At 37.9% G+C, this 24,533-nt stretch overlaps 1 protein-coding gene across 1 annotated transcript in view; it reads left to right on the forward strand.

Annotated features, from left to right (window-relative positions):
* The window catches only part of LOC121855492 (golgin subfamily A member 4-like), a 107,610-nt gene that overhangs the window by 56,851 nt on the left and 26,226 nt on the right, over positions 1–24,533 (forward strand). Inside the window, exons 15-19 of the mRNA XM_042350468.1 lie at positions 8,465–8,499; positions 9,527–9,793; positions 10,005–10,105; positions 10,260–16,024; positions 23,672–23,932. Of these exons, the coding sequence (XP_042206402.1) occupies positions 8,465–8,499; positions 9,527–9,793; positions 10,005–10,105; positions 10,260–16,024; positions 23,672–23,932 (6,429 nt within the window). The remainder of the gene's footprint in view (positions 1–8,464; positions 8,500–9,526; positions 9,794–10,004; positions 10,106–10,259; positions 16,025–23,671; positions 23,933–24,533) is intronic.

Below are 24,533 nucleotides of genomic sequence, written 5' to 3' on the forward strand. Positions count from 1 at the left end.
ATACAATCCTACTACTACAGTTTTATGTTACTCACTCCATCCATGTGGTGCAAGTTCCTACATCATGGTGAAACAGTTACCATGGCATACCTGTTGTTAACTGTTTATTTAATAATTTCTGAAGTTAGCTATTTATATTGATCGTACTGGATGTTCTGTATGCTTTATTTTTTTTACTGGAAATACTGTATTGCATCTTCATACTTGGAATATATCCTAATCTCCAGTGTATATGGCCTCAAAATGTTCCTGTATGGGCTGGCTATGTTTGCCATTGAAACCCCCTCACATCTGAGTAACACTTTCAAAATGTGTTCCCTCTACTTCTTTATTTAGCACTACACCACTGCTAAGAAAGCTATTGAGGAAACTGAAGCATCTGACTTAATATAGTTCACAAGGAATACAGTATATTGGATGTATTGTAGAGTGTAGAGTGATAATGGTTGTAAGAGTGATGAGTGTGGTAACAGCAAACTAAATTGAGAATGATGAGATCTAAGGTGCAGCTGGATATTGAGAATATTGGTGAGGTTTTGCACTGAGGTATACGCTGACGGTTTGGATATTTGGTGAGACTGGAAGAGACCAACTGGCTAAGGAAATGCACGAGGTTTAATGTTGAGGGGAGGAGAGCTAAGGCTAGGCCAAGAATGACATGGGGAGAGGTTGTAAGAAATGACCTAAGAGATAAGATCCTGACAAAAGAGGCTGCAAGAGGCCATTCAGCATGGAGAGTTGCCATCAGGTAGTATGGCAAACCCACACAAGCCTGGAAAAGAACCCTTAAGTTATGATGATGAGTGGTAGCAAATGTTGTAATACTGTAGTGATGTAACAGTAGTGATAGGTGTAGTAGTAGTTATGATGATGATGATGATGATAGTTGATGGGAATGTAGGTGGGGGCAGAGCAGTGTGTGTGCTGGCAGGTGCCTCACTAGCATGTCTATTTTTGGCCTGGCTCATCCCCAACACTTCCTCTGGCTCCATCCACTCCCACCGGCCTATAAACACAGAGAGGGAGAGTACTGTATAACCCCTTTACTGGAGGTACAGTACTGTACAGCTTTAACTTAATTTATGATAGGGTTGCAATCAACTACCATAGAGTAAAAATAGGTGAACTCCAATAATTGATGATATATTACTAACTGGGACCTTGGATAAACTAACGCACAAACGAACAAATGCGAAACCACTGAACGTAGAGATGGCGCTAGTTGTCTATTTATTTATGTCATGGCAGCAGTGACCAACAAAATGCATTCATGCATTATTTGTGAGAAAAGAAGGAGACAGATTCTCATCTAGTGTCATAGGTTCCGCAGGTCCTAAAGCCAATTTTAACCGAGATGTTTAGTTTACTGTTACATAAACCTACATGGCCATGTCAAGCTGTCAACGTCGACTTTGTTTGTTGATCCGGCTTATGAATTTAGCCAGAACTTGTTATGCTGGTTATGTTTATAACATGACTAATGTATACTTTATATATATTTATAAATATTGAAATTAAAGATTATACAGCCACTCCTGGACTTGCGATGGGGTTAGGGACCCAAATCCAGGCCATAAGTTGAAAATGCGAAGATAATTCATAGAAAATCTAAATTGGGTGTCTCTTTCTTCTCAGCACCACAAAACTCTCACTTTTAAGCTTGCCAGCCATTTTAAAGGGAATGACAAACAAAATTTTGTCAGTACACAGCACAATCATTAACGTCGGGACTCGAAAATAAGTAATTTGAAAAAATTTTGGTACGACGAGGCGCCGTATGTCCGAGTGGTCAAATGGTGCGGAGTAGCTGTATTCTGAAACATGAAAAAAGACAATGTTGCAAAGAATATACTGTATAGCTATTCATAAATGATATATTTGGTGGGGACTAATAAATAATATTACATTAAAAGTAATCATTATTCCTTTGTTAAACTTAATTTTCTGCTCACAATAATAGATGGCATAATTATGGAAGTATCTGGCATGTTTTTGGTGCACAACAGTTTCAGTTTGTTTCAGCTGAGTTTTCCTGTCATTACTCTATGGTCTTTGGTTGCAATCCTTTAAACCATTCAAATTTAATCACATTTTTCTGTTCTTACATTATAAATTGGAAGATACACACACACACAAAAAAAAACTTTTCGAACATGTAATCAAATGACACTGTACAACACAGCTTATACACAGAACTGGCATACATAAAAGAAGTAAAATTCAGTCTACATTGGCAACATTTTAATGAAAAATTAATGGGGAATTTGTTTATTAGTTACCACAGTCATCTGATAAAATTCTTAAAACTTCACAGATAGTCTTTGTCTTTTCCTCTGTCTCAGTGTACCTTATCATCTCCAGCCAAACAACTAAAGTGATGGCTTTACAGGAACTCTTACAACTAGGAACATTGCTTCTTCTCATTTCATTCTGGTCAGTTTCTCGTCATCTAATAATAGAGCAAATTACTTGGAAAAATTTAGAAATTGCCTCAGAGATTTGTTGGAGCATGGAGCTGGATTTGAAAGATTCCACTGGCTTTGTAAACAATTTTGTTACGACCTGTTGTAGCCAGTCAGACTGCTTGGAACATATGTAACATTATGTTCTATTGATATAATGGGTAAATACATGTTGTCCACCCAAATAATAATTATTTTTATGGACCCCACTGCTGCTGTCTTAGGGTTAATGGACAAAATTGAGGGGAGGAGGGTCAGGGGAAGGCAGAGACTGGAATGGATGAATGAAATTAAGAATGGGTCCCCAGAGAGATAAAAAACCTTAGAGGATTGGTAAAGACAGCCTGAGAACGTTTAGAGTGGAGGACCGTGGACGCCAATCTTCAGATATGAGGATGGTATTCCGATTGAATAAGATAAGAGCAATGTCTGTGAATTTGATGGCAATATTTTTTCTAGAGATGCTGCAGCACCTCTGTTTGATGAATTCATATATTTAAGGATAGACACAAATGTGAAAATGTTTAAAAATTTTCACGGATATGTTTACAAAGATTGAAGGATATCGAAATACACTGTCTCAATATAATAAGCAAAGACCATGTGAAGAAATTTGCTTGTCATCTTATGGTTGTCCATGGTTCCGTTTGTGTCTGTGTGTGGATGAATATCTGTTATGTATGTTAAGTCATGATGTTTAATTTTAAAATTTGTGGGAATGATTTTCAAAATAGGAACTCAATAAAATTGTGTTTGAACTTTCATTTACTTTTTATGACCGTTGTAAAGTGACCAGAATATTGACAATTTCATATTTCACATTTAAGACACAAAGTCATTTAAATTTTATTTGTTAAACACTTGGTGATGTATGAGAACCCTGGATTAACTTATTTAAGCTTGGTCTATGTCCTTGTCTTTCATAATTTTATTCTTTGACCTTTATTTTGGCTGTTTGTGTTGTGGGACACATACAGAGGCTATATTGGTACCATATTGTTGCTTGCTACTGTAAACTATTCTTGCTGTTTTCATTATGCAGTTGTTTTGCTTATATAATAGAGTTTGATTATCCTTGTTATGACACATTAGCTTAATTTCTTGCTGTGGTTCAGATTTATTAATTGAATACCCTACCCTATGGTACCAGTAGAGTAAATCATTGATCTTGGTTAAGTTAGTTTGGAACCTCTTTAGTCTCCTGCTGCTAGCCAAGTGAGGGAAATTATCTTCGAAATCATTGTCTGGGTGACTTGAGAGTTCTATCATTCCACAGCTGTAATAAGCATATAATCTTGGTCCAAGAACTTTCACCCTTTCCAGGCTTTTTAATGAGAGGTTTCCAATCAATATTTTCTGTTCCATTAATTTTAAACTTGTGTAGAAGACCCATCACCTGGTTCTTCAGATTGTTCTGGATTGTCTTTGTAAGCAGGTTTCTGACCACTATCTTCTGAACCACATACTGTATTTGCTCTCTTGACTTAGAATTTTTTATGGAGGTTGTTCACAAGGTTTCTCAGAGCTATGAAGCATATGAAGACAGTTTGATGATTTTCTACCTTGTGGCTTTTGATTGAGAGTCTTTTAACCATCATCTTTTCAACAATTTGCTTACTTAGTTTCAAATTTAAATTGGAGACTTTCATCAGGATGCCAATGTCCCTTTTTTTCAATAATTTCAAATTACATCTGCTGTACTGTACTTATATCAGGCATAATGAAGAACATCAACACTCTCATAACCTGTTTTGTAAAGGATGATGCAGATTTTTTTTATGGTAAATGAAAAGTGAAGACTTTGTAGAAACATTTTCTTGTTGTTTATATTTTTTGTTTATCATTTTATTACTTATCAGCTTACTGTCCATTAGGGCAATTGAGGCGCTCCGCATTAGAAGGAGGTGAAGCGGCAAATTCAAAAAGCTGAGAAAACTGCGTTTAAAGTTTTTCAAAGTTCAAACAACCAAAATTTTTTTTGTTTTTTAAGCTAAAGGGTTATTTGTTTATCGCAGCAGCTCAATCCCTCCTAGCTTAACTGAGAAAACTGGAAGTTAGTACAGTGAATAGTTGTTATTTTATCGCGAGTTGAATGAGAAACTACCCGTGATGTACAGTTGTTTGATCTTCAAGCCAACAATAATTGCGTTTGCTGCAAAATTTTTCTTATTATTGTGGGTTAATACTGTGAAACAAGTTAATGATCACCAAAACAGCACTTGCCTACACCCCCATAACCCCTATCAGTATTTATCTTTCCGTCCCTATATAGCCAAAGATTTATATTGTTAAGTGTAACAATGTGTATTAATAAGGAAACACCACCACACTCATCCCCTCCACCATTAACCTCCACCCTCCCCCCCAACGTAATTAACATACAAGTACAAAGGCGGAAAAAGTTTGCATAATCTTTGGTAAAAACAGTACTGTATTATGATAATAGTATTACAATCTTACTTTGTTAGTTCCTTCGTTTTATTATCCATGAAGATCGTAGTATCTTGAAGTTACGTAATTCCTGAGGTGTGTGTACAGTATAACTTTAATGGCCTCGTTATAATCAATCACGTACTGATCAAAGTCTTTCTCTGCACTCTCTAAAAATCGCCACACAGATTCTTCTTTAACTAAATCATTGATTATTGATGCCGACAACAGTTCAGTTTCATTATAAGACTGAGTTATGGGCTCACTTTCACTAGCATTTGTTGGGTCAGGCTCACTTTAATCACTATCAAGGTCAGTGCATGTCTCGTCACTGTCCACTTCTACCTCTTCACAGACTGTATGTTCTTGTTGTGATACATAAGTGTTACAGCTTGTGTTACCATTAGACTCACTTTCATCATTTTCATCTTCACTTTCATTGTAATTATTGCCGTCAGTGCATGTCACGTAACTCTGTACCAGAACACAGTATTTTTGTATTATGAGTATACCAAAATCACTATCACTATCACCAAGCATTCCTGGGGTGTCCACGTGAGCACTGTCGTCACTAAACACACGCTCAGGAATAATAGGCTCCTGAACCCACACCAGAAGGCCTGGCCTCACTCGAGTCTTGCTCAATATCGGGCAGATATTGCACAGCACTTCTCACACCCATGGAACACGAATAACATCAATGTTACGCCGAAAAAGTTAAAAAAATAGCATTAGAAAGTACACTGAAACTGTACAACGCGCTAAAGCTAACAAGGAGACAGCATCTGGGTGAGGGAACCATTGTGATTGGCTGCCTCAGGGGTATGACTCAGGCTCTCTCGCTTCCTGAACTGGATGTTGCCCTTCTGACTGAGCGCACAGCCAGATACGTAGCTCCAGGCCTGAGGCGAAATCACACCTTATTTTTGAAGGACTTTCTACCATATTTCTATTCTAGCTCGAGGGTTACATCCAATGCCAACATGTAGAGGAAGGGTGAAAATAGTGATATCCATCAAAAAATGCATTTTGGCAGGGAAGTCGCTTCACCCCCTTCTAATGCTGAGTGCCTCAATTGATCTGTCCTTTTGTTAATGTGTTATGACCTTTATCTTCAGAGTTAGTACAGGATGAAACCGAAGTACACACCCAGAGAGAACCTGTGATGTTTGGTTGGGTCTCCTGAATAATGAGATATATTATTCTCCAGCTGGTTTACTTTACTATATTTTACCAATTTTTTTTTACCATTGGTTGGCTCTCTAGCCAGTTGGGCGATCAATCATTTCTGTATTATGCACAGTTGTCAGGTACTGTACAATATTAAATGAAAGATAATCCTGAAATCCCCTCTCCTTTATTGTACAAATTCTTGAATTAGCTGCTCATGCATTATAGCAATAAACCATGGACACCTTAGGGCTTAGGTAAACCCTTAGACATAAGTGGATCGTACCAACTGATTCATTAATTATGGCTTCACATCATAATCATCTTCCTGAAAAGACTCTTTGAAGGCAATTATCACTCTTTAATTGTATAAGGCAATGAGTTATTACATCACATCAATATGTGGTCAGGTGGATCAGCCACATAGAAGATTCCAGTCGTCAGTCCGTTCAGTTCCAGATGACTTCCACATTACCCACTGGAATGATTGACTGTAGCTGAGGACTCTACCTGAGCCTTAGCTTTGTCATGGAATGGAATTTCATGATTAATCATCCATTCATAATCTGCCACTCATCCTAAGTGCTTTGTACATTTGACATCAGCTAGATAATGGGAGGAGGTAGCACTAGGTCTTCTTAAAGGTAATATGACATGCACCCTTCTTTTAGCATAGGGCACAAGGAGAGCTAGACTGACAACCTCTACAGTTACAACTGAACAGTTCAGCAACACTGTAATGGAGCATCTGGCTTTTTATTATCATGCAGGATGGAGTCAAAAAGTCTCTTAGAAAGAACAACAGGCAGGTGATATTCCAAAAGTGAATCCCATACCTCTACTGTTATATGCAAGTCAGTTGTATCACTCAGCATCAACATCCAGCTCTTGTAATGATTGCAAGTATCATGTTATAACATCCTAGATAATTTGTAAGTTAATTACACCTGGTAGGGGAAGAGCTAAGGGGATGTAGCCACAGAGTCAGTCTAACTTGGTGACATGCTAAGCCCACATGTATAAATTCACTTCACACATTCACACCTGTGCTCTTCTTATTTTTTTATTTTATAGCAACATAGTTTTCGATATACAATACAGATACATTCCATATAATGCAATAAAATACCTACAAAAGAACACTGTGTGAGTGAGTGAATAATAATAATAATAATAATAATTAACGGTTTATTGAAAGAGCTTGGCAGCCAGAAGGCTGAAAATATACAGTTACATATTTGGGGAATGGGTTTCAAATTACAAATAATATACAAGTAACATAAGTGATACAAATAAGATATATAATAACTAGATGGTGAAAAGCTCAAACTACAGTTCATTTCAACATAGTGACAGTGCAAGGAGTAGTGTTTACTGGGAGTGAATATTTATTACAAGTTATTGATAATTTTACAATGGTTGGGACTGGGCTGTTCTTATAGCGATCAGTTCGTGCACGTATGGGCTGGATGCGGTTGTGGTGTCGAACAGCAATTCTCGGCTAGGGATCTCAGGTGGTAGTAGGAGCCGGTGTCGAGGATGGTGTAGAAGCTTTACCAAATTTGCAGATGAGGTCGTGGTGATGGTCAGTGAGAGCCTAAAGGGTCAGTGTGTTGAGCGCTTGATATGTGGAGTAGGAAGGAGAGAATAATCTTGCATGCCCTTCTTTTGCACTTTTTCTAGGTGTTTACGTTGTGTGGCATTTAGGGAGGAAGACCAGGTGGGGGAGGCATAGGTGCGTGCATGAGTGTGTGTGTGTGTGTGTGTAATAAACATTTAAACTAGCATTTACCATTGCCATCTGCAGAATTCTAGAACACTCGGCATGTTTTTTCATGCTGCAGTTTGAAAGTATAGGTGCATGCGTGGGGTGAGCATCTCCCACATGTGAATTATCATGTGTATGTTCCGTGTGAACAGTCCCATTGAGCTTCATTAATTTCTAAACCGTGCAGAAAACTACACTTGTGTTAAGTGGGCCTTACAGTGGAATATGAGAGCTGTGGCTAGCCCGCACGATTTGAAATATTACTGTAGGGTATCATAATTTTTCTTTGCATATAAATGGGGTATGGTTTGCCAATATCAAATAGGGGTGTTATAGTGCAGGTGTTGACCATTATATGATCGGGTTAAGTGACCTCGAAGAGCCATCTTTAAGTGATCGATCGTATATCGATATTAATAACTTATGAGAAAAAATAGATTGTGTTCCTGAGCCTGAAGAGCCCTAACAAATTTTATATCCTGCAACAATGATTAAATAATGTTTAAATAACTCAAATATTTTCTACTGTACAAAGTAAAGACAGCAACAGTCAATTTATACAATAAAAAGATTTATCTCATTAACTTTAAATGATATGTTCTCCACGTGTACAGTAGTAAGTTGTGATCCCCAGCTGTCACTACAAGTGGCAGCTGAGGGATCACCAAGGTTAGTGCAGATCACTTTTTCAGTGACAATGCAGGAAAAGCACCGTGAGTGTTTATGTGTATGAGTCCCATCTTATGAGAACATGCGAGCATATACAAGTTGCAAATTATATTGTATGTACAGTATGTATATCTTATGTCCTTTGAGAAGTACAGAATATTAACAATTTCACTGAATGTCTCTCAGGAAGCAGAGTCAATAGCTGTCTTTATATACATGTCCTTGTCACACATAAATTCATAACACAGTATGCAATAGTTAAGATAAGGAAATTAATAAGAATATCTTATAAAATAACTTTGTTCAGATTTATTAGGTTTTGTAAAACTAACCCAATTTAACCAAACTCAATCTAAATTAGATATATATTAGATTGATTATGTTATCATAGTAAAGGATATCTTAAATGAAACAGCAATTTTATCAGACATAAACTAATTTATATTTGGTTATAGAAAAAATAAAAGAGATCATTTGCATTGTAAGGGTTTATCAGGTTATTACCCCAGCCCATAGGATGGTAGTCCACTGAAGGGTTGCTCTACCACTGGTAAGCACTGATAGTGTCTGGGTATTCATTTTATTGCTGAATATGCAAGAGGTAGTGTGCAAGGAGGTAACCCTCATGATGTATGAATTAGCCACATTTTATATCTTTGACCATTAAAGGGATGAATTATTCATCAAAGTAATTGTGAGTGAGCTTTGAGTAGAGTTATTTGATGATACAGTTCTTGGGTTAGTGTGACAGTTTTGTGGATATTTAACATTAAATATCTAGCAACCAAAGGCAGGTAGAACAGTTGAGAAGATCTCTGGCTGTTGGCACTGTGTCCTTGCAACTATTTGTGGAGTTGGGAGAAATACCTTGGTGCCAGGTCTCTTCCCATTTTCTTTGATTACATCTTGGTTGAGATAAATTCTGTATTGCTGTTGGCAGATTTGATGGTTAGGACTGTTGTCAGAGTGTTGCATATTTTATTTTATTTTTGTGCATTGTTTTGCTATACAAATTGTCTGTTGGCAGGTGTGAACGTGACCGATTCCAAAAACAGCATGAAGAAAATTTGGCGAGTGCCTCCCTGGAGCTGAACAAGTCACAGCAGTCTCAGTTGGAGGCAGCCAGGAGTAGCCACCAGCGTGCCATCGCCACCAGGGATGCCACCATTGCTGCACTGAAAGACGACCTCGACAAGCAGCAACTCTCCCTCCAGGAGGAACTGGACACTTGGCGCAACAAGTGGAGAATTTGCAGAGGGAGCTGGCTGAAGCTAGGTGCCAATCAGAGTGTCAGGTGAGACCATGCTAATGTCAAGCAGTTTTTCTTCTTGTACATGATACCCTCCTCTTAACCCAGTGGCTCATGGTTTATAGTGACAATATTGTTTTTCACAAAGATGATCATTGTAAATTTTCAAATACAGTATGTGGAAGCATATCTAATGGCAGTGAGCCAAAGTTTGTGCTGTGAAGAGAACGTTAAGCATGGTTGATGCTAAATTTAGGTTCTGGGGTAAGGTGAGTGTGGCTGGTGTTGGAGGAGTGCCAGGTTCTAAGGCGGCTTGGCCCCGGCAACCTCAAGCTCCAACAGTCGAGGGAGACTCCTGTAGAGAGGGTGGTGGGCACACCAAGTGCGAGGTGGCGCTCCATGTTGTAATTCTACTGGCGTTTAAGGGGCACTGCTGCAGTCACGAAGCAGCAGAGAGGAGGAAGCAACAGTGTTAAAAGCATCAGAGTTTAGGGTCCTGCTTTCACACCAGCTATGGCAGACTCCGACTCCAAGAAGCAGATAGAGCTGGAGTGTCAGCAGGTGCAGGAGCATTTGCTGATGCTAACTGCTGACCGCGACAAACTCCACCAAGAGTTTGAGCAGCTTACCAGGAGCAGTCACCGCCTCCTGCAGCAAATTCAGGAAGATAGTACATCAGCTAGCGAGAGGAAGTTCCACAGCTATGAGGCAGAGAAGAAGAGGATTGAAGAAAAGCTGGAAGCTCTTGAGAATAACATCTTAGAGAAAGACAAGAATATTGCACTTTTAGATGCCAAGGCTGGTGATTACTTACTGCAAGTGAGCACAACCAGTAATAACCTTTTTGATGATGAGGAGAAGGTTGAGAAGCCCAATATCAGTAGTGATGGTGGTTATGATGATGTTGATGCAGTAGGTGTTGGGGAGGGAAAAGTGTCAATTGAGGGTGCTAGAGTTGGTAGTCATGAGCATAAAGTAGATTATTGTGGAAAAAATGCTAAGGAGAAATCTTTGGTCATGATAGAAGGCAACTGCAATGAGAAAGAGGAGATTTTTGACAGAAAGGTAAATGATGCTGATCTTTTGGATGGTGTTGGAGGAACAAATGAAGATCGACCTACTGAGGTTGGTGAGCAGCAGCAGCCTGAACATGTACTTCGTGATGGAGTAATGGCAGAAGAACCACCATTGGATTCTGTTACTGAAGCTTCAGCAGATGTGGCCATATCTAAGCCCAAAGATGGTGAAGTTGTAGTGAAGGTAGAAGCAGAAAAGGCAAGTGAAGATAATGTTAAAGAAGAGAAGTGTAAAGAGAAGGAACTAGTCCAGAGAGAAATTAGTGATACAGTGCTTGTGAAAAAAGGTGATTTAGAAAAGATAAAGTCAGTTGTGGAAAGTGATAACAAAGACTCGGTGGACACTGTAGTAGTTATAGAAGAAATAAAGGCAGAAGAGAAAAATGAGTTGTCTAAAAATGTTAATGTGGCAAATACAGATAAAAGCTTAGAGGAAGGAAAAAGAAATGAGAATGATTTGATATCTAGTGCAGTGACGCCAACTGATAATGTAAGTGGACTGTTACATACTGAAGCTACAAGTTCTTTGCCTTCTGCAACTTCAGCCCCATCTGTAGCCCCTATAGTGACTGCAGACACAACTCTCCCACCCACTGGGATCCCTGCTTCTGAAAGCAGCACCAAGGGTATACCTGGGAGGGACAATGCAGGTAAGCAGACTAGTGGTAATGGATCGCCAGTTCGTGATCAGGTAGTCTCTCTATCAATGCTTGTGGCCGAACTTCGTCGAGTTAAAGATGATATGGGGTGTATGTCTGTCAAAGAACATTCCTTCATTGAATTGGAAGATCAACTACAGGCTGCCAATAAAGAAGTTTCTTCTTTAAAGGTTTCAATGTCGAGAATGTCAAAAGATCTTGAAGAAAAAAACCAATGTTATCAAGCACTTGAGGAGGAGAATGAAAAGAAAATGGACATTGAATTTAAGATGAGTGAAATTCAGGATGTCACTAATAAATGCACTATGTTGGCCGAAGAAAAATCTGATTTGTTACGAAAGTTGGAGGTGTTAGAGATCATGATGACGGAGTACCGCACTGAGATAGAGATGTTAATTGCTGAAAAGGCAAAAATGGAAGAGCAGACTAAAGAGTTATTGGCTGCTAAAACTACAGCATCAACAGCTGAAGCTGAGATAGATTCAAGGACCAATGTTGAGGAAAAAGAAAAGGAAATTGAGGAGCTAGTTGAGAAGGTACAGAGTATGGAGAAAGAAATGAAAGAGTTGAATGACAAGTTAAAGGTTACCAACAGACACTTGAAAGTCATGGCTCGGGAACGTGAGCACAAACAGAAAGAATGTGAAGTTCTCAGACGCAAAGTTGAAACGGTGGAGCTGAAGATGTGTGAACTGCAAGGAACATTTGACATGCTGGTGAAGGCTGTCATGGTTGAAAGAGATGATCTGATTAAGGAAATGGAGGAAAAGAGAAGTCAGATAGATGACCTGCAGCAGACTCTAGTTCGGCTGAAGGATACTCATGAACAAGAACTTGAAAATGTGTTGTATGATAAAAAATTAATTAATGACGAACTCGATAAATATAAGTCCGGTGAATTAAGGTCATCTGCTGTACCTATGGTGGAAAAGAATGAGCTTGATGATGTCAAATTACAGAAGGAAGCATTGGCATTAGAAGTGAAGCAGAAGACTGAAGAGACACTACTTCTTGAGAAAAAAGTGAAAACTATCCAAGATGACATGACAGATTTTGTTAATTCCCTCAAGGATGAAATGGCACGTTTAAAGGAAGATAGTGAGAAGATGAAGTCAGAAAAGGACAACTTGACAGAAATATTTAGTTCACTACAAGCTGAACATTTGGATCTCACAGGTAAGCACCAAAATATGGAAAAATCCTACCAAGAACTTGAGAAGTCAGACAAAGAAAAGACTTCTAATCTGGAGGCTCTGAGACTGCAGCTAGAAGACTTACAACAGCAGCTGGAAGACCTTAATGCTAAGAACTTCAACATGACAACTGAGATATACAACAAAGAAGAAGAGTTCCGAGAGGAGCTGTCAGCACGCGAGGGAACCATCCAAGAGTTAACTGTAACTCTCACTAATAATCAGAAACAGTCCATGGAAAACTACAATGCTCTTCAGGAGGACAAGAGTTCTCTGGAGACAAAATATAAGAATTTGCAAACAGAAAATGAGAAACAGCAGAGAACAATGGAGGAAAAATTAAAGTTGTCTGAAGAGGAGAGAAGTCGAGAGATAAAAGAGCTGCAAGAAAAAATAGAATCATTAGTGGAAGAAATTAATAAACAAAAGAAATCACCAGTAATAGATTCTGAGGCATCTGGTGTGGCTCAGTCAGATTCTTCAGTAACATCTTCCTCAACTTCCCATTCTCTAGTTGCAGATAAAGAATGTGTGAAGGTTGTGGGTAAAGAGAAAGAGATTGAGATCCTGACAAAGAAAGGAAATGATCTCCAAGAAGCTCTAGAGTTAACTCAAAAAAAGTTAAATGACAAAGAGAGTGAAATGAAAACACTTGTGGATTCTGATATTCCAAAGTTGCAGCAGACCATTAAAGAACTTACAGCAGAACTTGAGGCTGTCAAAGGTAAATCCTCAACAAGAGAAAGTTTTGAGAGTCACGAGAAGTTTGAAGCAATCATTACTGCTAAGGAGGAAAAAATCCAAGAACTTGAATCAAAAGTCAGTGAGTTGGATAAGTGCATGGATTACATCACACAACTTGAGGGAAAACTTGAAGGAGTGTCGCAAGTTCCAAACAATGTGGAATCTCATTTAGAACAGATAAACAAACTGAGTACAGATATTTCAAAACTTAAGGAGGAGCTGATGCAAAGCTGTGGAGAATGTGAAGCCCTAAAAAATACCATCACTCAGTTAGAAAATGAAAAGAAAAATGTGGAAATTGAGAAAGCCAACTTAGTAAAAGAGTATGAAAGTAAATTGCAGAAAGCCGATACTAATCTTCAGGAAGCTAATGCAGAACTAGAAAAAAAAAAAAACTCGGTTGAAAGATTAGAATTAGAACTTAGTCGCAGTAGTAGTAGTCACGTAGAAGAGGTTGCAAAGCTAGAAAGCAGCCATATAGGTAGAGTAGCTGAGTTAGTGAAGCTTCATAAACACAAAGTAGATGAACTTAAAGTAAGTAATGCAGCCATTGTCAGTGAGCTGAATAAACACATTGATAAAATTTATGAAGAGAAAGTAGCGCTGAATGAGGAACTCGATAAAATCAAACTTGAATTAAACAAAAATTTGTCCAAAAGAGAAGTGATCATATTGGAGGAAAAGAATGATCTTCAAAGCAAGATTCAAGTTCTTCAACAAAATATTGTATCATTAGAGAAAGAAAAGCAACAAATTGAGGAAGAAAAGAGAATATTAAAAAATGGTTATGAAGAAGAACAAATAATGGCAATGGAAATGCAAACTCAGATGGTTTCTGACCTGGAAAAATTGATACTTAATTTGGAATCTGACAAAGGCAGTTTAGAGAAGCAGGTGGCACAACTACAGGCTTCATGTGATGTTCACTCAGGCAATATCCTTGAGAGTGAGAAAAAAGTAGCTATTTGTGAAGATTTAGTCATAAATATAGCAAAAGAAAAGGAAATCCTCAAGGATGAGATAAAGAAGCTAAAAGAAATAATTGGGGAAGAGACTGTTTCACGTATCAAGGAGGACCATCTAAAGTCTAAGACCATTGAGGAACTCACAGCAAAAAATGAAAAGTTAGAAAATTACCTTGAGAAAGCTCAGATATCTTTAGAAGAACAAGAGGAGATTTATGCTATGAAACTAAATGAAGAGAGAGATGACCACTTGATGCAACTGAAAGCCTTACGCAAAGAGTTGTCAGAGGAAGTCAGTGTTATTGAAGAACGAAAAGAACAATTGGAATTAGAATATGAAGAAAAAATTGCCTTGGTAATTGCTGAATACCAGGAGCAGATTAGTACAGTAAATAACACTTATGAGACCAGAATGCTAGAAGAAAAGGCTCAATTTGGTCGTGTTCTGGTTACAAAGATAGATGAGTATGAGGGTAAGCTAGCAGCACATGCTGATGAGATCAGTTCCTATGAAACTCAACTTGATGCTCTTCAAAGTGAAATTGATGAAAAAGTTAAAGTCATTGAAGAACTTGAATGTAGCCTTGACGAAATGACTCTTATGAGAGCTGCACTTAGAGCTCAAGTTGATGACTTAAAATTAACTATGAGCAAAATGAATGAGAGTGGAGAAGAGTCATATTTAGATATTCTCCAGAGTGAGTATGAGACTAGACTCAATGATATTCAAGAGCATTATGAATCTCAGTTAAGTTATCTTCGTTCATTACTGTCAGGGACAGAGTATGAGGTGCAGGCAGCAGGATGTAGCTCCCCCTCACAGGGCTCAGAATACTCTATTGAACTTTCTTGTCTTCGACCATACTTGCAAGGGCAGTCATCCCCCATAGCTGATCTAGCATCAGAATTGAGGTCACAATCTGCCCAAGAATCTCAGTCTGGTTTTGGGGGCAATAGTGAAATCCATGCATTGAGCCAGAGTTTTCATCTCCTAACTCGGTCTTCCTCGGGTACTAAAAGCAAGGAAGATATCCAATCTTATTCATCAGCAGATGGCAAAATAGGTATTACTTTAACATCTTTAAGTGCTCATTTAAGGACAAAATCAATTTCAAAAGCCAAAAGTAAGTGTAAATCCAATGGGTCAATACCTCGTGTGTTGCTCAACTCAGCATCAAGATCAGAACTTAAACTATTACAAGCAAGTTTAGGGAAGAAGAGTGAGCCTTTGGCTAACAATTCCAAGTCCAAAATACAGCAGACCATACATAAAGGACCACAGCAGACAGGTGAAACCAATAATGGGATCATCTATCAAGCACAACCAATTGATCATGATTATCAGTGTCCAGAAGTATCCAAAGATGGGGCCAAGTGTGAACCCCAGTTACCCAGTCCTGACCTAGACTCACCCACTTCGTCTACAATGGGGGCGAAACCTCGACCCCCTCGCAGAATTGCCTCGAAGTGCAAGTCCTCCCCATCAACAAAACCCTCGACCTCTGTTGACACGGATCCTTTGCTGGCCACCAACATTGCCATCTCCAGCACCACTCAGCCCTCTGACCCTGACCCCAACAACACAGCGCTTGACAAGTATCGTATTAAAGTAGAAATGTCCACGTGTTGCATAGTACTGTAATAGAGGGCTTGGGATGGGGTAACGACTTAAAGACTTCGGCAAAACCCTCCCTTCTTTTTTGATGACTTTAGGCGGCTGACGGTATTGATTTGCTGATAATAGATTAAGGTATTTAATAATGTGTTTAATTTTTGTGTAGTTATACCATTTTTTCTAACAGTTTGAATGTGTTTATGAGATCATACTAACATATTTTTTATTATTACAGTAATGCTTTGGCTCCCAGTTGTTTGTCCTTTTTTACTGATTTCTCTAGACTGTTTTTGGTGTTTTAAAACTACTGTACTGTAGCTGAAGAATTAAAAAACTATACTGTACTGTATTACTCACAAGTGATGTAAGGAAGAAGAAAGTCTATTACAGATACCCTTTTTTATTATTCATGTCTTCAAACTTCAGAAATCTCTTAACTACAGCCATTTATACTAGAGTACAGGTTCAGTGTGTAAAATACATTTGTGAAAAAACCAGGTATAAGAGAAAACTATATGATTTGGTGCTATGCGGTGTCAAGTAGTCATGTGATGAACTCCGACCAAACCTGCATAGTTTCTCCCTAGCCAGACCCAACTGGACCCATGTGACCCTCACCCAAGTTCTGGTGTTTATTGTGAGGTGGTGGACAAAGTCTAGGAAAAAGTTACTTGAGTAAAAGTACTGGTACTTCGAGAAAAACTTATTCAGGCAAAAGTGGAATTACTGTTTCTTCATGTTACTTCAAATAAAAGTAAAAATTAAAAAGAATGTAAAGTACTCATGTACTTAGAGTAAAAATATTTCATTTAAAATTTGTTGAAGAATTAAGACACAGTAATGTAGTGCCAATACTGTACTCAACAAACTACCAAGTTAATTTTGATTCACCAGGCTGGTCCCTGTAGGCTGTAGGTAAAAATATCCCAAATAACATACAAATGAGTGCAGCAGTAATCATTGGACAAATAGTTTTATGGTAGCAAAGGAAACACAGGGTCAGAGAGACAACTTTACATTGATGTTTGTCACGAAGAACTTTCACAAAGGAATAAACATAAAGAGTACATCACGTGCTTTTTTACCTTATTTGCCTAATGGTCACCCACTAGAGGTGGACATAATGAGGGAAGGAAGCCAGTGACCTGTGTGGGATCCCTCCATTGTTTTTTATAATTTTGTCAAGTGCTATTTGAAGCCCAGTACTGTTCTTGATTGGGCTGGTAGACTGTTCCATAGGTCTAACAGCCTCTGCAGTGAAGAAGTATTTCTTTATATTCATTTTGCATGATAACTTGGTGAGCTTGTTCTTTTGTGTTGATGGTGCGTGACATCACGAAGAAATGGCCTGGTTTCACATTTTCCATCACTTTCAGGATTTTGAATGTTTCAGTAAGATCTGCCCTATTGTGCCTTGTGGGTTGTTAGTCCTAAGGCTCTTAGTCAACTTGGAAAATTGAGATGACATACTGTAGTTCAGAATCATTATAGTTGCTCTGTGTTGCACCTTTTCTTGGGATGCTAGACCTTTCTGGAGGTAGGGTGTCCATGCCTGTATACAACAGCCCAGACTGGGACATACTTGATTGTTATACAGTATAAGGAGCATTTTCCTAGCTGTGTATTCAAAGGTACACTTTATAATTCCCAAATCTTGATTTGCTTTCCTCACTGCTGCCCTCACTTGGTGCACCGCCTTCAGTGAATGATCTATCACAATGCCAATATCTTTATCCATATCACCAGTATCCAGGAAAATGTTATTAATAGCATAGTTGTGCTTAGGGTTGTTGTATCCTACATGTAAGGTCTTGCATTTTGTAATATTAAAGAGGATTTGCCAGTCTTTAGACCATTTGAACAACTCATTTAGGTCTTTTTGCAATGTTGTGATATCGTCTTGATTTGCTACCTTCCCAAATATCTTCGTGTCTTCTGCAAACTTGAAAATGTGGCTCGATATATTTTTTTTACATAAATATGTGCTATTGTATTTTATGATATGCTATGTATCAATTTTATTGTTTATCATAGTATTTTTTTTCATTTTGACATGTACAATTTGAAATACTTTATCTTTAAATTGGCTTCACTTTTGCTCAATAAATCGTTTAACTCTAAACCACTATCATTTGTACAGAAGTTTGGTGTTAATTAGTCAGTTGTTTAATTTCAAAACTGTTTTAAAAAACTTGTTTATTATTATTATTATCATTATTATCATTAAGGGCTACAGTACTGTACTCAGTGTTTACTGCCTTGCCGTTTGAACCTGTTGTTCACTCTCCGTGCTTTGCTGGTATCCTTTGTTTAGTGATAATTTTTCTTAATGTTAGGTTTTCAGGAACACAACCCCATCGTTTGGGTCTGTTAACATCGCTGGTGGGATTGTTGCTACATTCCGGGGTGAATCCAGGATCTTATGAGGGGGTTTGGATTTTGGGTGAATGGAAATGAAGTCAAAAGAAAAAGAGTAACCAAAAAGTCGAAATTTTGGCTTAAAAAATTCACATGTCTTCAAATACCATTGACAATTAAATGTAATAAAACCAAACACAGTTTATGGCAGTTGTTATTTGACAATACGTACTGTACATGACTTCCACAGATTGACAACACATATACAATATCATGTCAGTATAAATAAAATAAAAAATCACATCATATTAAGTACATGTATCTTAAACATCGTAAATTAGTGAAACAAAGTTTGTCGTCACTCTGCCCCAACAGCGATCACTGGGTCTTTTCTCACATTTCCACCACAACTTCGCTTTGTGAGTGGCATGTTTGGTATTAGTACTATATACACGAACTCATTGCAGCAAATTTTTTAACCACATTTATTACTGTCAGTAATTTTCATGTTGAGGGAGGGGCTCAGAGGGGAGGTGATCCTTGGGTCACTGAATGATGGTCAAGGTCAACCTTGGGTGACTTATGAGGTCAGAATCTGACCATTGTGGGAACATTAAGAATCAAAGCTCTATTAAAATGCCATGTTTCAATTACTGATTAGGCATTAATAATGAGAAGAAAGAAACAAGGGCAGACAGGATGTTTATTCCAAACAGTTTTGGCGACAACTGTCATTCTCTTCAGTGGAGATACAGACAAGAATTGGTATCTTCATCATTCCTTATATACAATGGACTTGACCTCACCCTCATCCCTGCCTGACCCATTGCCACGGTGATCACTTCTGATCAGGTCAGGTAGCACATCAGACAGAGAGACCTGACCACCAAGGCTTTCATCACATGAACCACGTTGAACATGCTCTCACTTGAATTAAAATTGTTATATTATTGTATACAAACTGATTCTACTGTGGTACTTTTCTTAATATCATTACATTTGTAAAACAATTGCATGGTTATTTTTAGCGGCATAGATAAATATCGCATTGTTAGTATGCCCAGTCTTAAAGGTATACTGTAGTAATTATGTTCTTTAATGTGAGTTTCTAAATTCCTACCTGTCTCACTTAATGTAAACTATGTCACAATCCTTATTTGGAACTGTGATCACGCCTGTTGTGAAATCACTGATAGTTTTATTCCTTACCAACAATGGTTTAAAATTACTGTACAAGTATATCTAAAGGCAATATTTACATCAAGTTCCTGGTTTAAACTGAATTGATAACACTTAATATTTGATACATAAGGCAAAAACATGTGTGGCTTTCTTATATCAGAGGGCAATTTAGGTACAAAAATGATTTCCTAGATTTATAATATGCCATCTTTATTAACCATCCTGGATACTTTAGGTCATGAAAGACTTTCCAATATTTCTAAAAATTGCCTCTAGTTGTTGAGGATTACAAATTTTAAATGACCTATGAAACTTTAATAAAATGTCAGACATCTTTGTAGAGATGGGGATGAGGGTGAGGTGAGGTGATGTTATGTGCATTGTATAATAAGGAGCTTAAGTAGTGGTAAATGTGCCAGTCCTTATCCGTGAGTCCACCGAGGAAGATGACAGTTGTCGCTGATGCTGCTTGGAATAATCGTTTCGTCTGCCATTGTGGGTTTCTTTTCATACATAGTTGTTCACGTCATGGTGTCCCTCCAGCCATGCATTTATTGGATACTGTACCACACTTTACACTTTGAAAGTGGGTCCTATAGACATGACTGCCTGTTAGGGACAGTGACTTTGTTTTGAGATTAATACTGTACATTATTAAGACGATTCCTTAACTACAGTACAGTATTCAGCATTTTAAACTTTTTTTCTGCTAAAGGATGTCGCCCACCTTTCTTCAAGATCACCAGAAAATCACTGAATTCTTAATAGAAATCTCAGTAAAATTCCTGATAGAGATAAATGTGCATAAATTCCCTGTAATTTTCAAAATTTGAAGCATAAAATGTCACAAGAGGGAATGGTATGTTAGGTCTCCAGTTGCTGTACCTACCAGGTCACCACACACTTTGCTAAGTTTGATATTACACCTTGTCTACTGTAGATATACTGTACTGTACATCATATCTATGGGACTCACTTTCTCTTTCACACTAGCTGATTTCTTCTTATTGTGTGTCCAATGCTTCATCTTCCTTTTAACTACCCGTATAGCGATTTAGCTTTTCCTGCTATGAAATTGAAATTTGAAGTACCCTATAGTAATAATTAGTAATAAAGTAAAATATTATTTGACTTGAAGTGTGTGGTGAGGGGTGATGGTGACAGTTTAGTGTAGATGTCTCCTTAAAAGTACAGTACGGTATTACTGTATACAGTACAGTATCTGTGGTGTAAGTCTACCATAGATATTATACTCTACTGTGTACAATATTTAATTTTGAATGTACTGTACCTTTATTTCACATGCTAGGGATGAAAAACAGTAATTCTGAGATGGTCTGGCCAAACAGCAACAACTGTAGAAAAGAATTTCTGGTTTGACACACTGATGTGGAGGAACATGTTTAATGAAATTTAATGTACTACAGGATGTTCATAAATTATCTGACCTGTTGTAGAAATTAATAACATTAAAAACATAGATATACAGTACTGTACTGGACGAACAACTCTTTAAGTGTTTTCTTGTCTTATTAGACTTCCACACGTACACCATGTTCTATCTGTGATATTGCTGAGGTTATTAAGTTTTAAAATGGGTTGGACAATTTATGGACACCCTGTATGTATTTGTTGGTTGGTTTGATGTAAATAATTTAATAACATAAGTAAATCCTCGCTTAATGTCGTGATTCCATTCCTGAAAACCGCTACGTTAACGGAATCAATTTTCCCCATAAGAAATAGATAAAATATGGGAGTTACGTACCCCAGCCTCCCGTTGCCCCATAAAATACATTACATATACAGTACAGTACATATATTCAATGGGATTTTTATAGAAAATAGTATATGTTATACATCCAATAAGATAAATAAACTAAATCATTTTGTATTGTACTCACTGATGGGCGGAGGTGGAGCGAGTGTGTGGTGGGTAGTGGAGAGGAGGAGGGTGGTGAGTCACTGAGACCCGGCGGGTGGCTCCTCCTCCTGCTCTGATTGGATGAGAGAGGGTGATGCGCCGTACAAAGTAGTCTATGACAATTTTATACCGAATCGGCGGGACGTTGACCGAATCATGCATATCTAAAGAGTAACGACGTTATAACGAAACAACTTTGTCGGGAGCAACGTTAAACAAAGATTTACTGTACTGTACAATAGCGAGAGTTTACAATGTAAGTATAACTTGTTATATTATTTGAAAGCAGAAATAGGCATTTGGTCTTCAGAGAGCGACATGTTTCTGAAGAAATACCTGGATTTTTTTTGTCACATAATAAATGGCTAAGATCAAACAAATATGGCTGTGTGTTGGAAGACATGTGATTCTCAAATATCTGACTGTCATCCTTAAGCCAAAGAGCTGTTGTAAATAGGGCACTTTATTGGGGAGATCATGAATCCTCAAATAGGGTCGTGAGCACCAGCCAGGATTAATCTGTTTATCTATAAACATTTAATGTATTAAATACCCTTCCCTTATCTCATCACTATCAGCCTCAAATTAGGGGGACTGGTGCAGAGGTGTCCCCTAGAGAGCTAGAAGTCTTGTTAGAGCCATAACTACCTAGTCCCTTCTCACAGTGCAAAGGCAACTGCTCTGCCATTGTTGAATTCAAATGAATTTACCAATTTGGGTAGAGCAGTTCATTTTCACTTCAGTTCTTGACTGACATTTATAGTGAACAGTCCTGATCCACTTTTATTCAACAGAATCTAAGTATTGGTCCCATTTTTTGGTACTTGAGGGTTTAATTAGCAATTTTAACCACAGGTTTGGGTGTCACTGTAACAGTAAGATTGTTTACTCTTGTTACCAAGTTGGAGTTGGTGTATGAGAAGTAGACTAGTTTTAGCATGAGTTAGTAGACTTTTTCTACCTAACATTACAGTATATCTCAGTGTTGTGTTCTTATCTACAAGGCTAGACCTCACCTCAGTCAGGTTATTTTGGAACTGGTTATCTTATGTATGTAAGATAACCATAAGGCAAGCAATTCTTTTGAAATTGTCCATTCTAGGGTTTAACACACACTGCACCCATGTCTAAGAAAATTTAACATGCTTACATTTGATTTTCATGAAACTTTTTGGTAAACCATTTAGGGAGTCTATCTTGGAGCTATTGTTGTAGTTCCTCCACATCCCTCATTGTTTTAACTGGGTTAAGTTGACAAGAGCCACCTGGCTTAAGGTCAGTAGCCAGAAATGTAGGATTGGTCTTGAAATCGCCTTTTTTCTGGGAGATCCTTAAACTTTGCAGCTTGGAGACCCTCTCTCCTCCCTTTGGTTTGTGACTATTCACCTGCATCTAAAATGAACTCAATTGGCTCAGCCTAAATTTGCTTGGATTTGTGGATAGTGGAGGAGTCTCCTTGGTGTAGTGAGTGCTGACTGGGCAGTCATGGTTCTGATAAAACGTTTGCCCCTGTATGGGGCACCCCAGTACCCCTCGTTTGAGACTGGTTGTACAGGGGGAAGGGAAGGGTGTTGGATGTATTAACAGGTTAACCCTGGCTGACATTTTGGGGCCCTGGCTGAGGTTCCAAGGACCTCCCGGTAAGTTGCTTTATATTATGAGGACCACCTGACTTTGGAATATGCAAGAAAATGGGATTTGATGGTTAATCCTCCTCCTCTTTCATACCGTATATCCTGCCTAATTAAAGGGAAAATATTTTTATTTTAACATTGGCATTTTGCATGCAATCACTTATGGTTCAAGGAAGGTGAACTACTGTAGATGCATTGTTTGACTGATCAGATAAAGCAAATGACTGAACTGATGAGACAATAGTTTGATGAAAGTTGAGGCCTGGAGTTCTTTGAGTTACCTTAATTTCTTGATTGCCTGAGTTATGAGTTACCTAAATTCCTCATTACCCAAGTTTCCCAATGTGTATATGTTTATTATTACATTTTGCCAGTCAGTAGCCTTTATACTAATGATTTTTAAAACATTGGTCAGATATACTCTGGTTAATTGTAACCATTTGCAAGGAGCACTTTGGATTAGATCTGATACAGTACCCAGTACTTTTAAAAGTAAAGGAACAAATTCATTCAACCATGGAGATATTTCCATATACCAATGCAATATTAAGATGTTTATATTGGGATTTTCAGAGTGAAAGGCTTCGGGTTATTGAAACGACTATGGAAGAAACTAGTGCTCAACTTGCGACGTCGACGGCCGGGTGTGCTGGGCTGGAAGAGAGGCTCCAGCAGGCCAAGGCCACCTGTGAGACCCTCACGGCGCAAGTAGAAGCACTTTCCAACAACAACCACCAACTCACTGAGAAAATAGAAAGTTATGAGAAAGAAAAGGAAGAGACAACGAAAACTATTGCTATGTTAGAATTTAACAATGAACATAATAGAAATAAGGTGAGCTCTTTCAATTGGTTAACTGGATACATGTTATAATAGATTGATTACACATTCTTAATTAAAATGGAGGGTAGAGTACAGAGGAATAGGAAATAGGTAATTGTATACTGAAAAAGTGAAGGTCACAGCTTGTCCCTACTAAATGAGACTAATGGGGGGAAGAGTACATACTGTATCTGGATTTTATAAATGTTAAATTTTTCTGGGAAAGGTTTTAAAGGGCATAGAATAATACCATTTTCAGCCATATTAAGTGTTCAATTGTGGCCATTTTACAGACACAGTACAGTACCCTGTTTTCTGAACAATAAACAAAATCATATTCAGAGTTGTTACATAATATAACATATACATATAAAACCTAAGAATTATCTGAGCTAATCTGAGACACTCCGTTGTAATTAGTTTACCAGTAATGGTTATGTGCTGGTGCACCTGTTTTGGCCTTGCTTCACCACTACTCCCACCTGCACTCACCTTGGTACTTATTAAAATGATGATGGTAAAGAGAAATGGAAAACTTATTATTTATGAAAATCTAAAGGGCAAATGGAGGGAATGAATTGATGTAATGTTCGAAAATGAGGATTTTGAAAAT

The sequence above is a fragment of the Homarus americanus genome, unplaced genomic scaffold (assembly GCF_018991925.1).
Source record: "Homarus americanus isolate GMGI-L3 unplaced genomic scaffold, GMGI_Hamer_2.0 scaffold48406, whole genome shotgun sequence".
NCBI lineage: Eukaryota > Metazoa > Arthropoda > Malacostraca > Decapoda > Nephropidae > Homarus > Homarus americanus.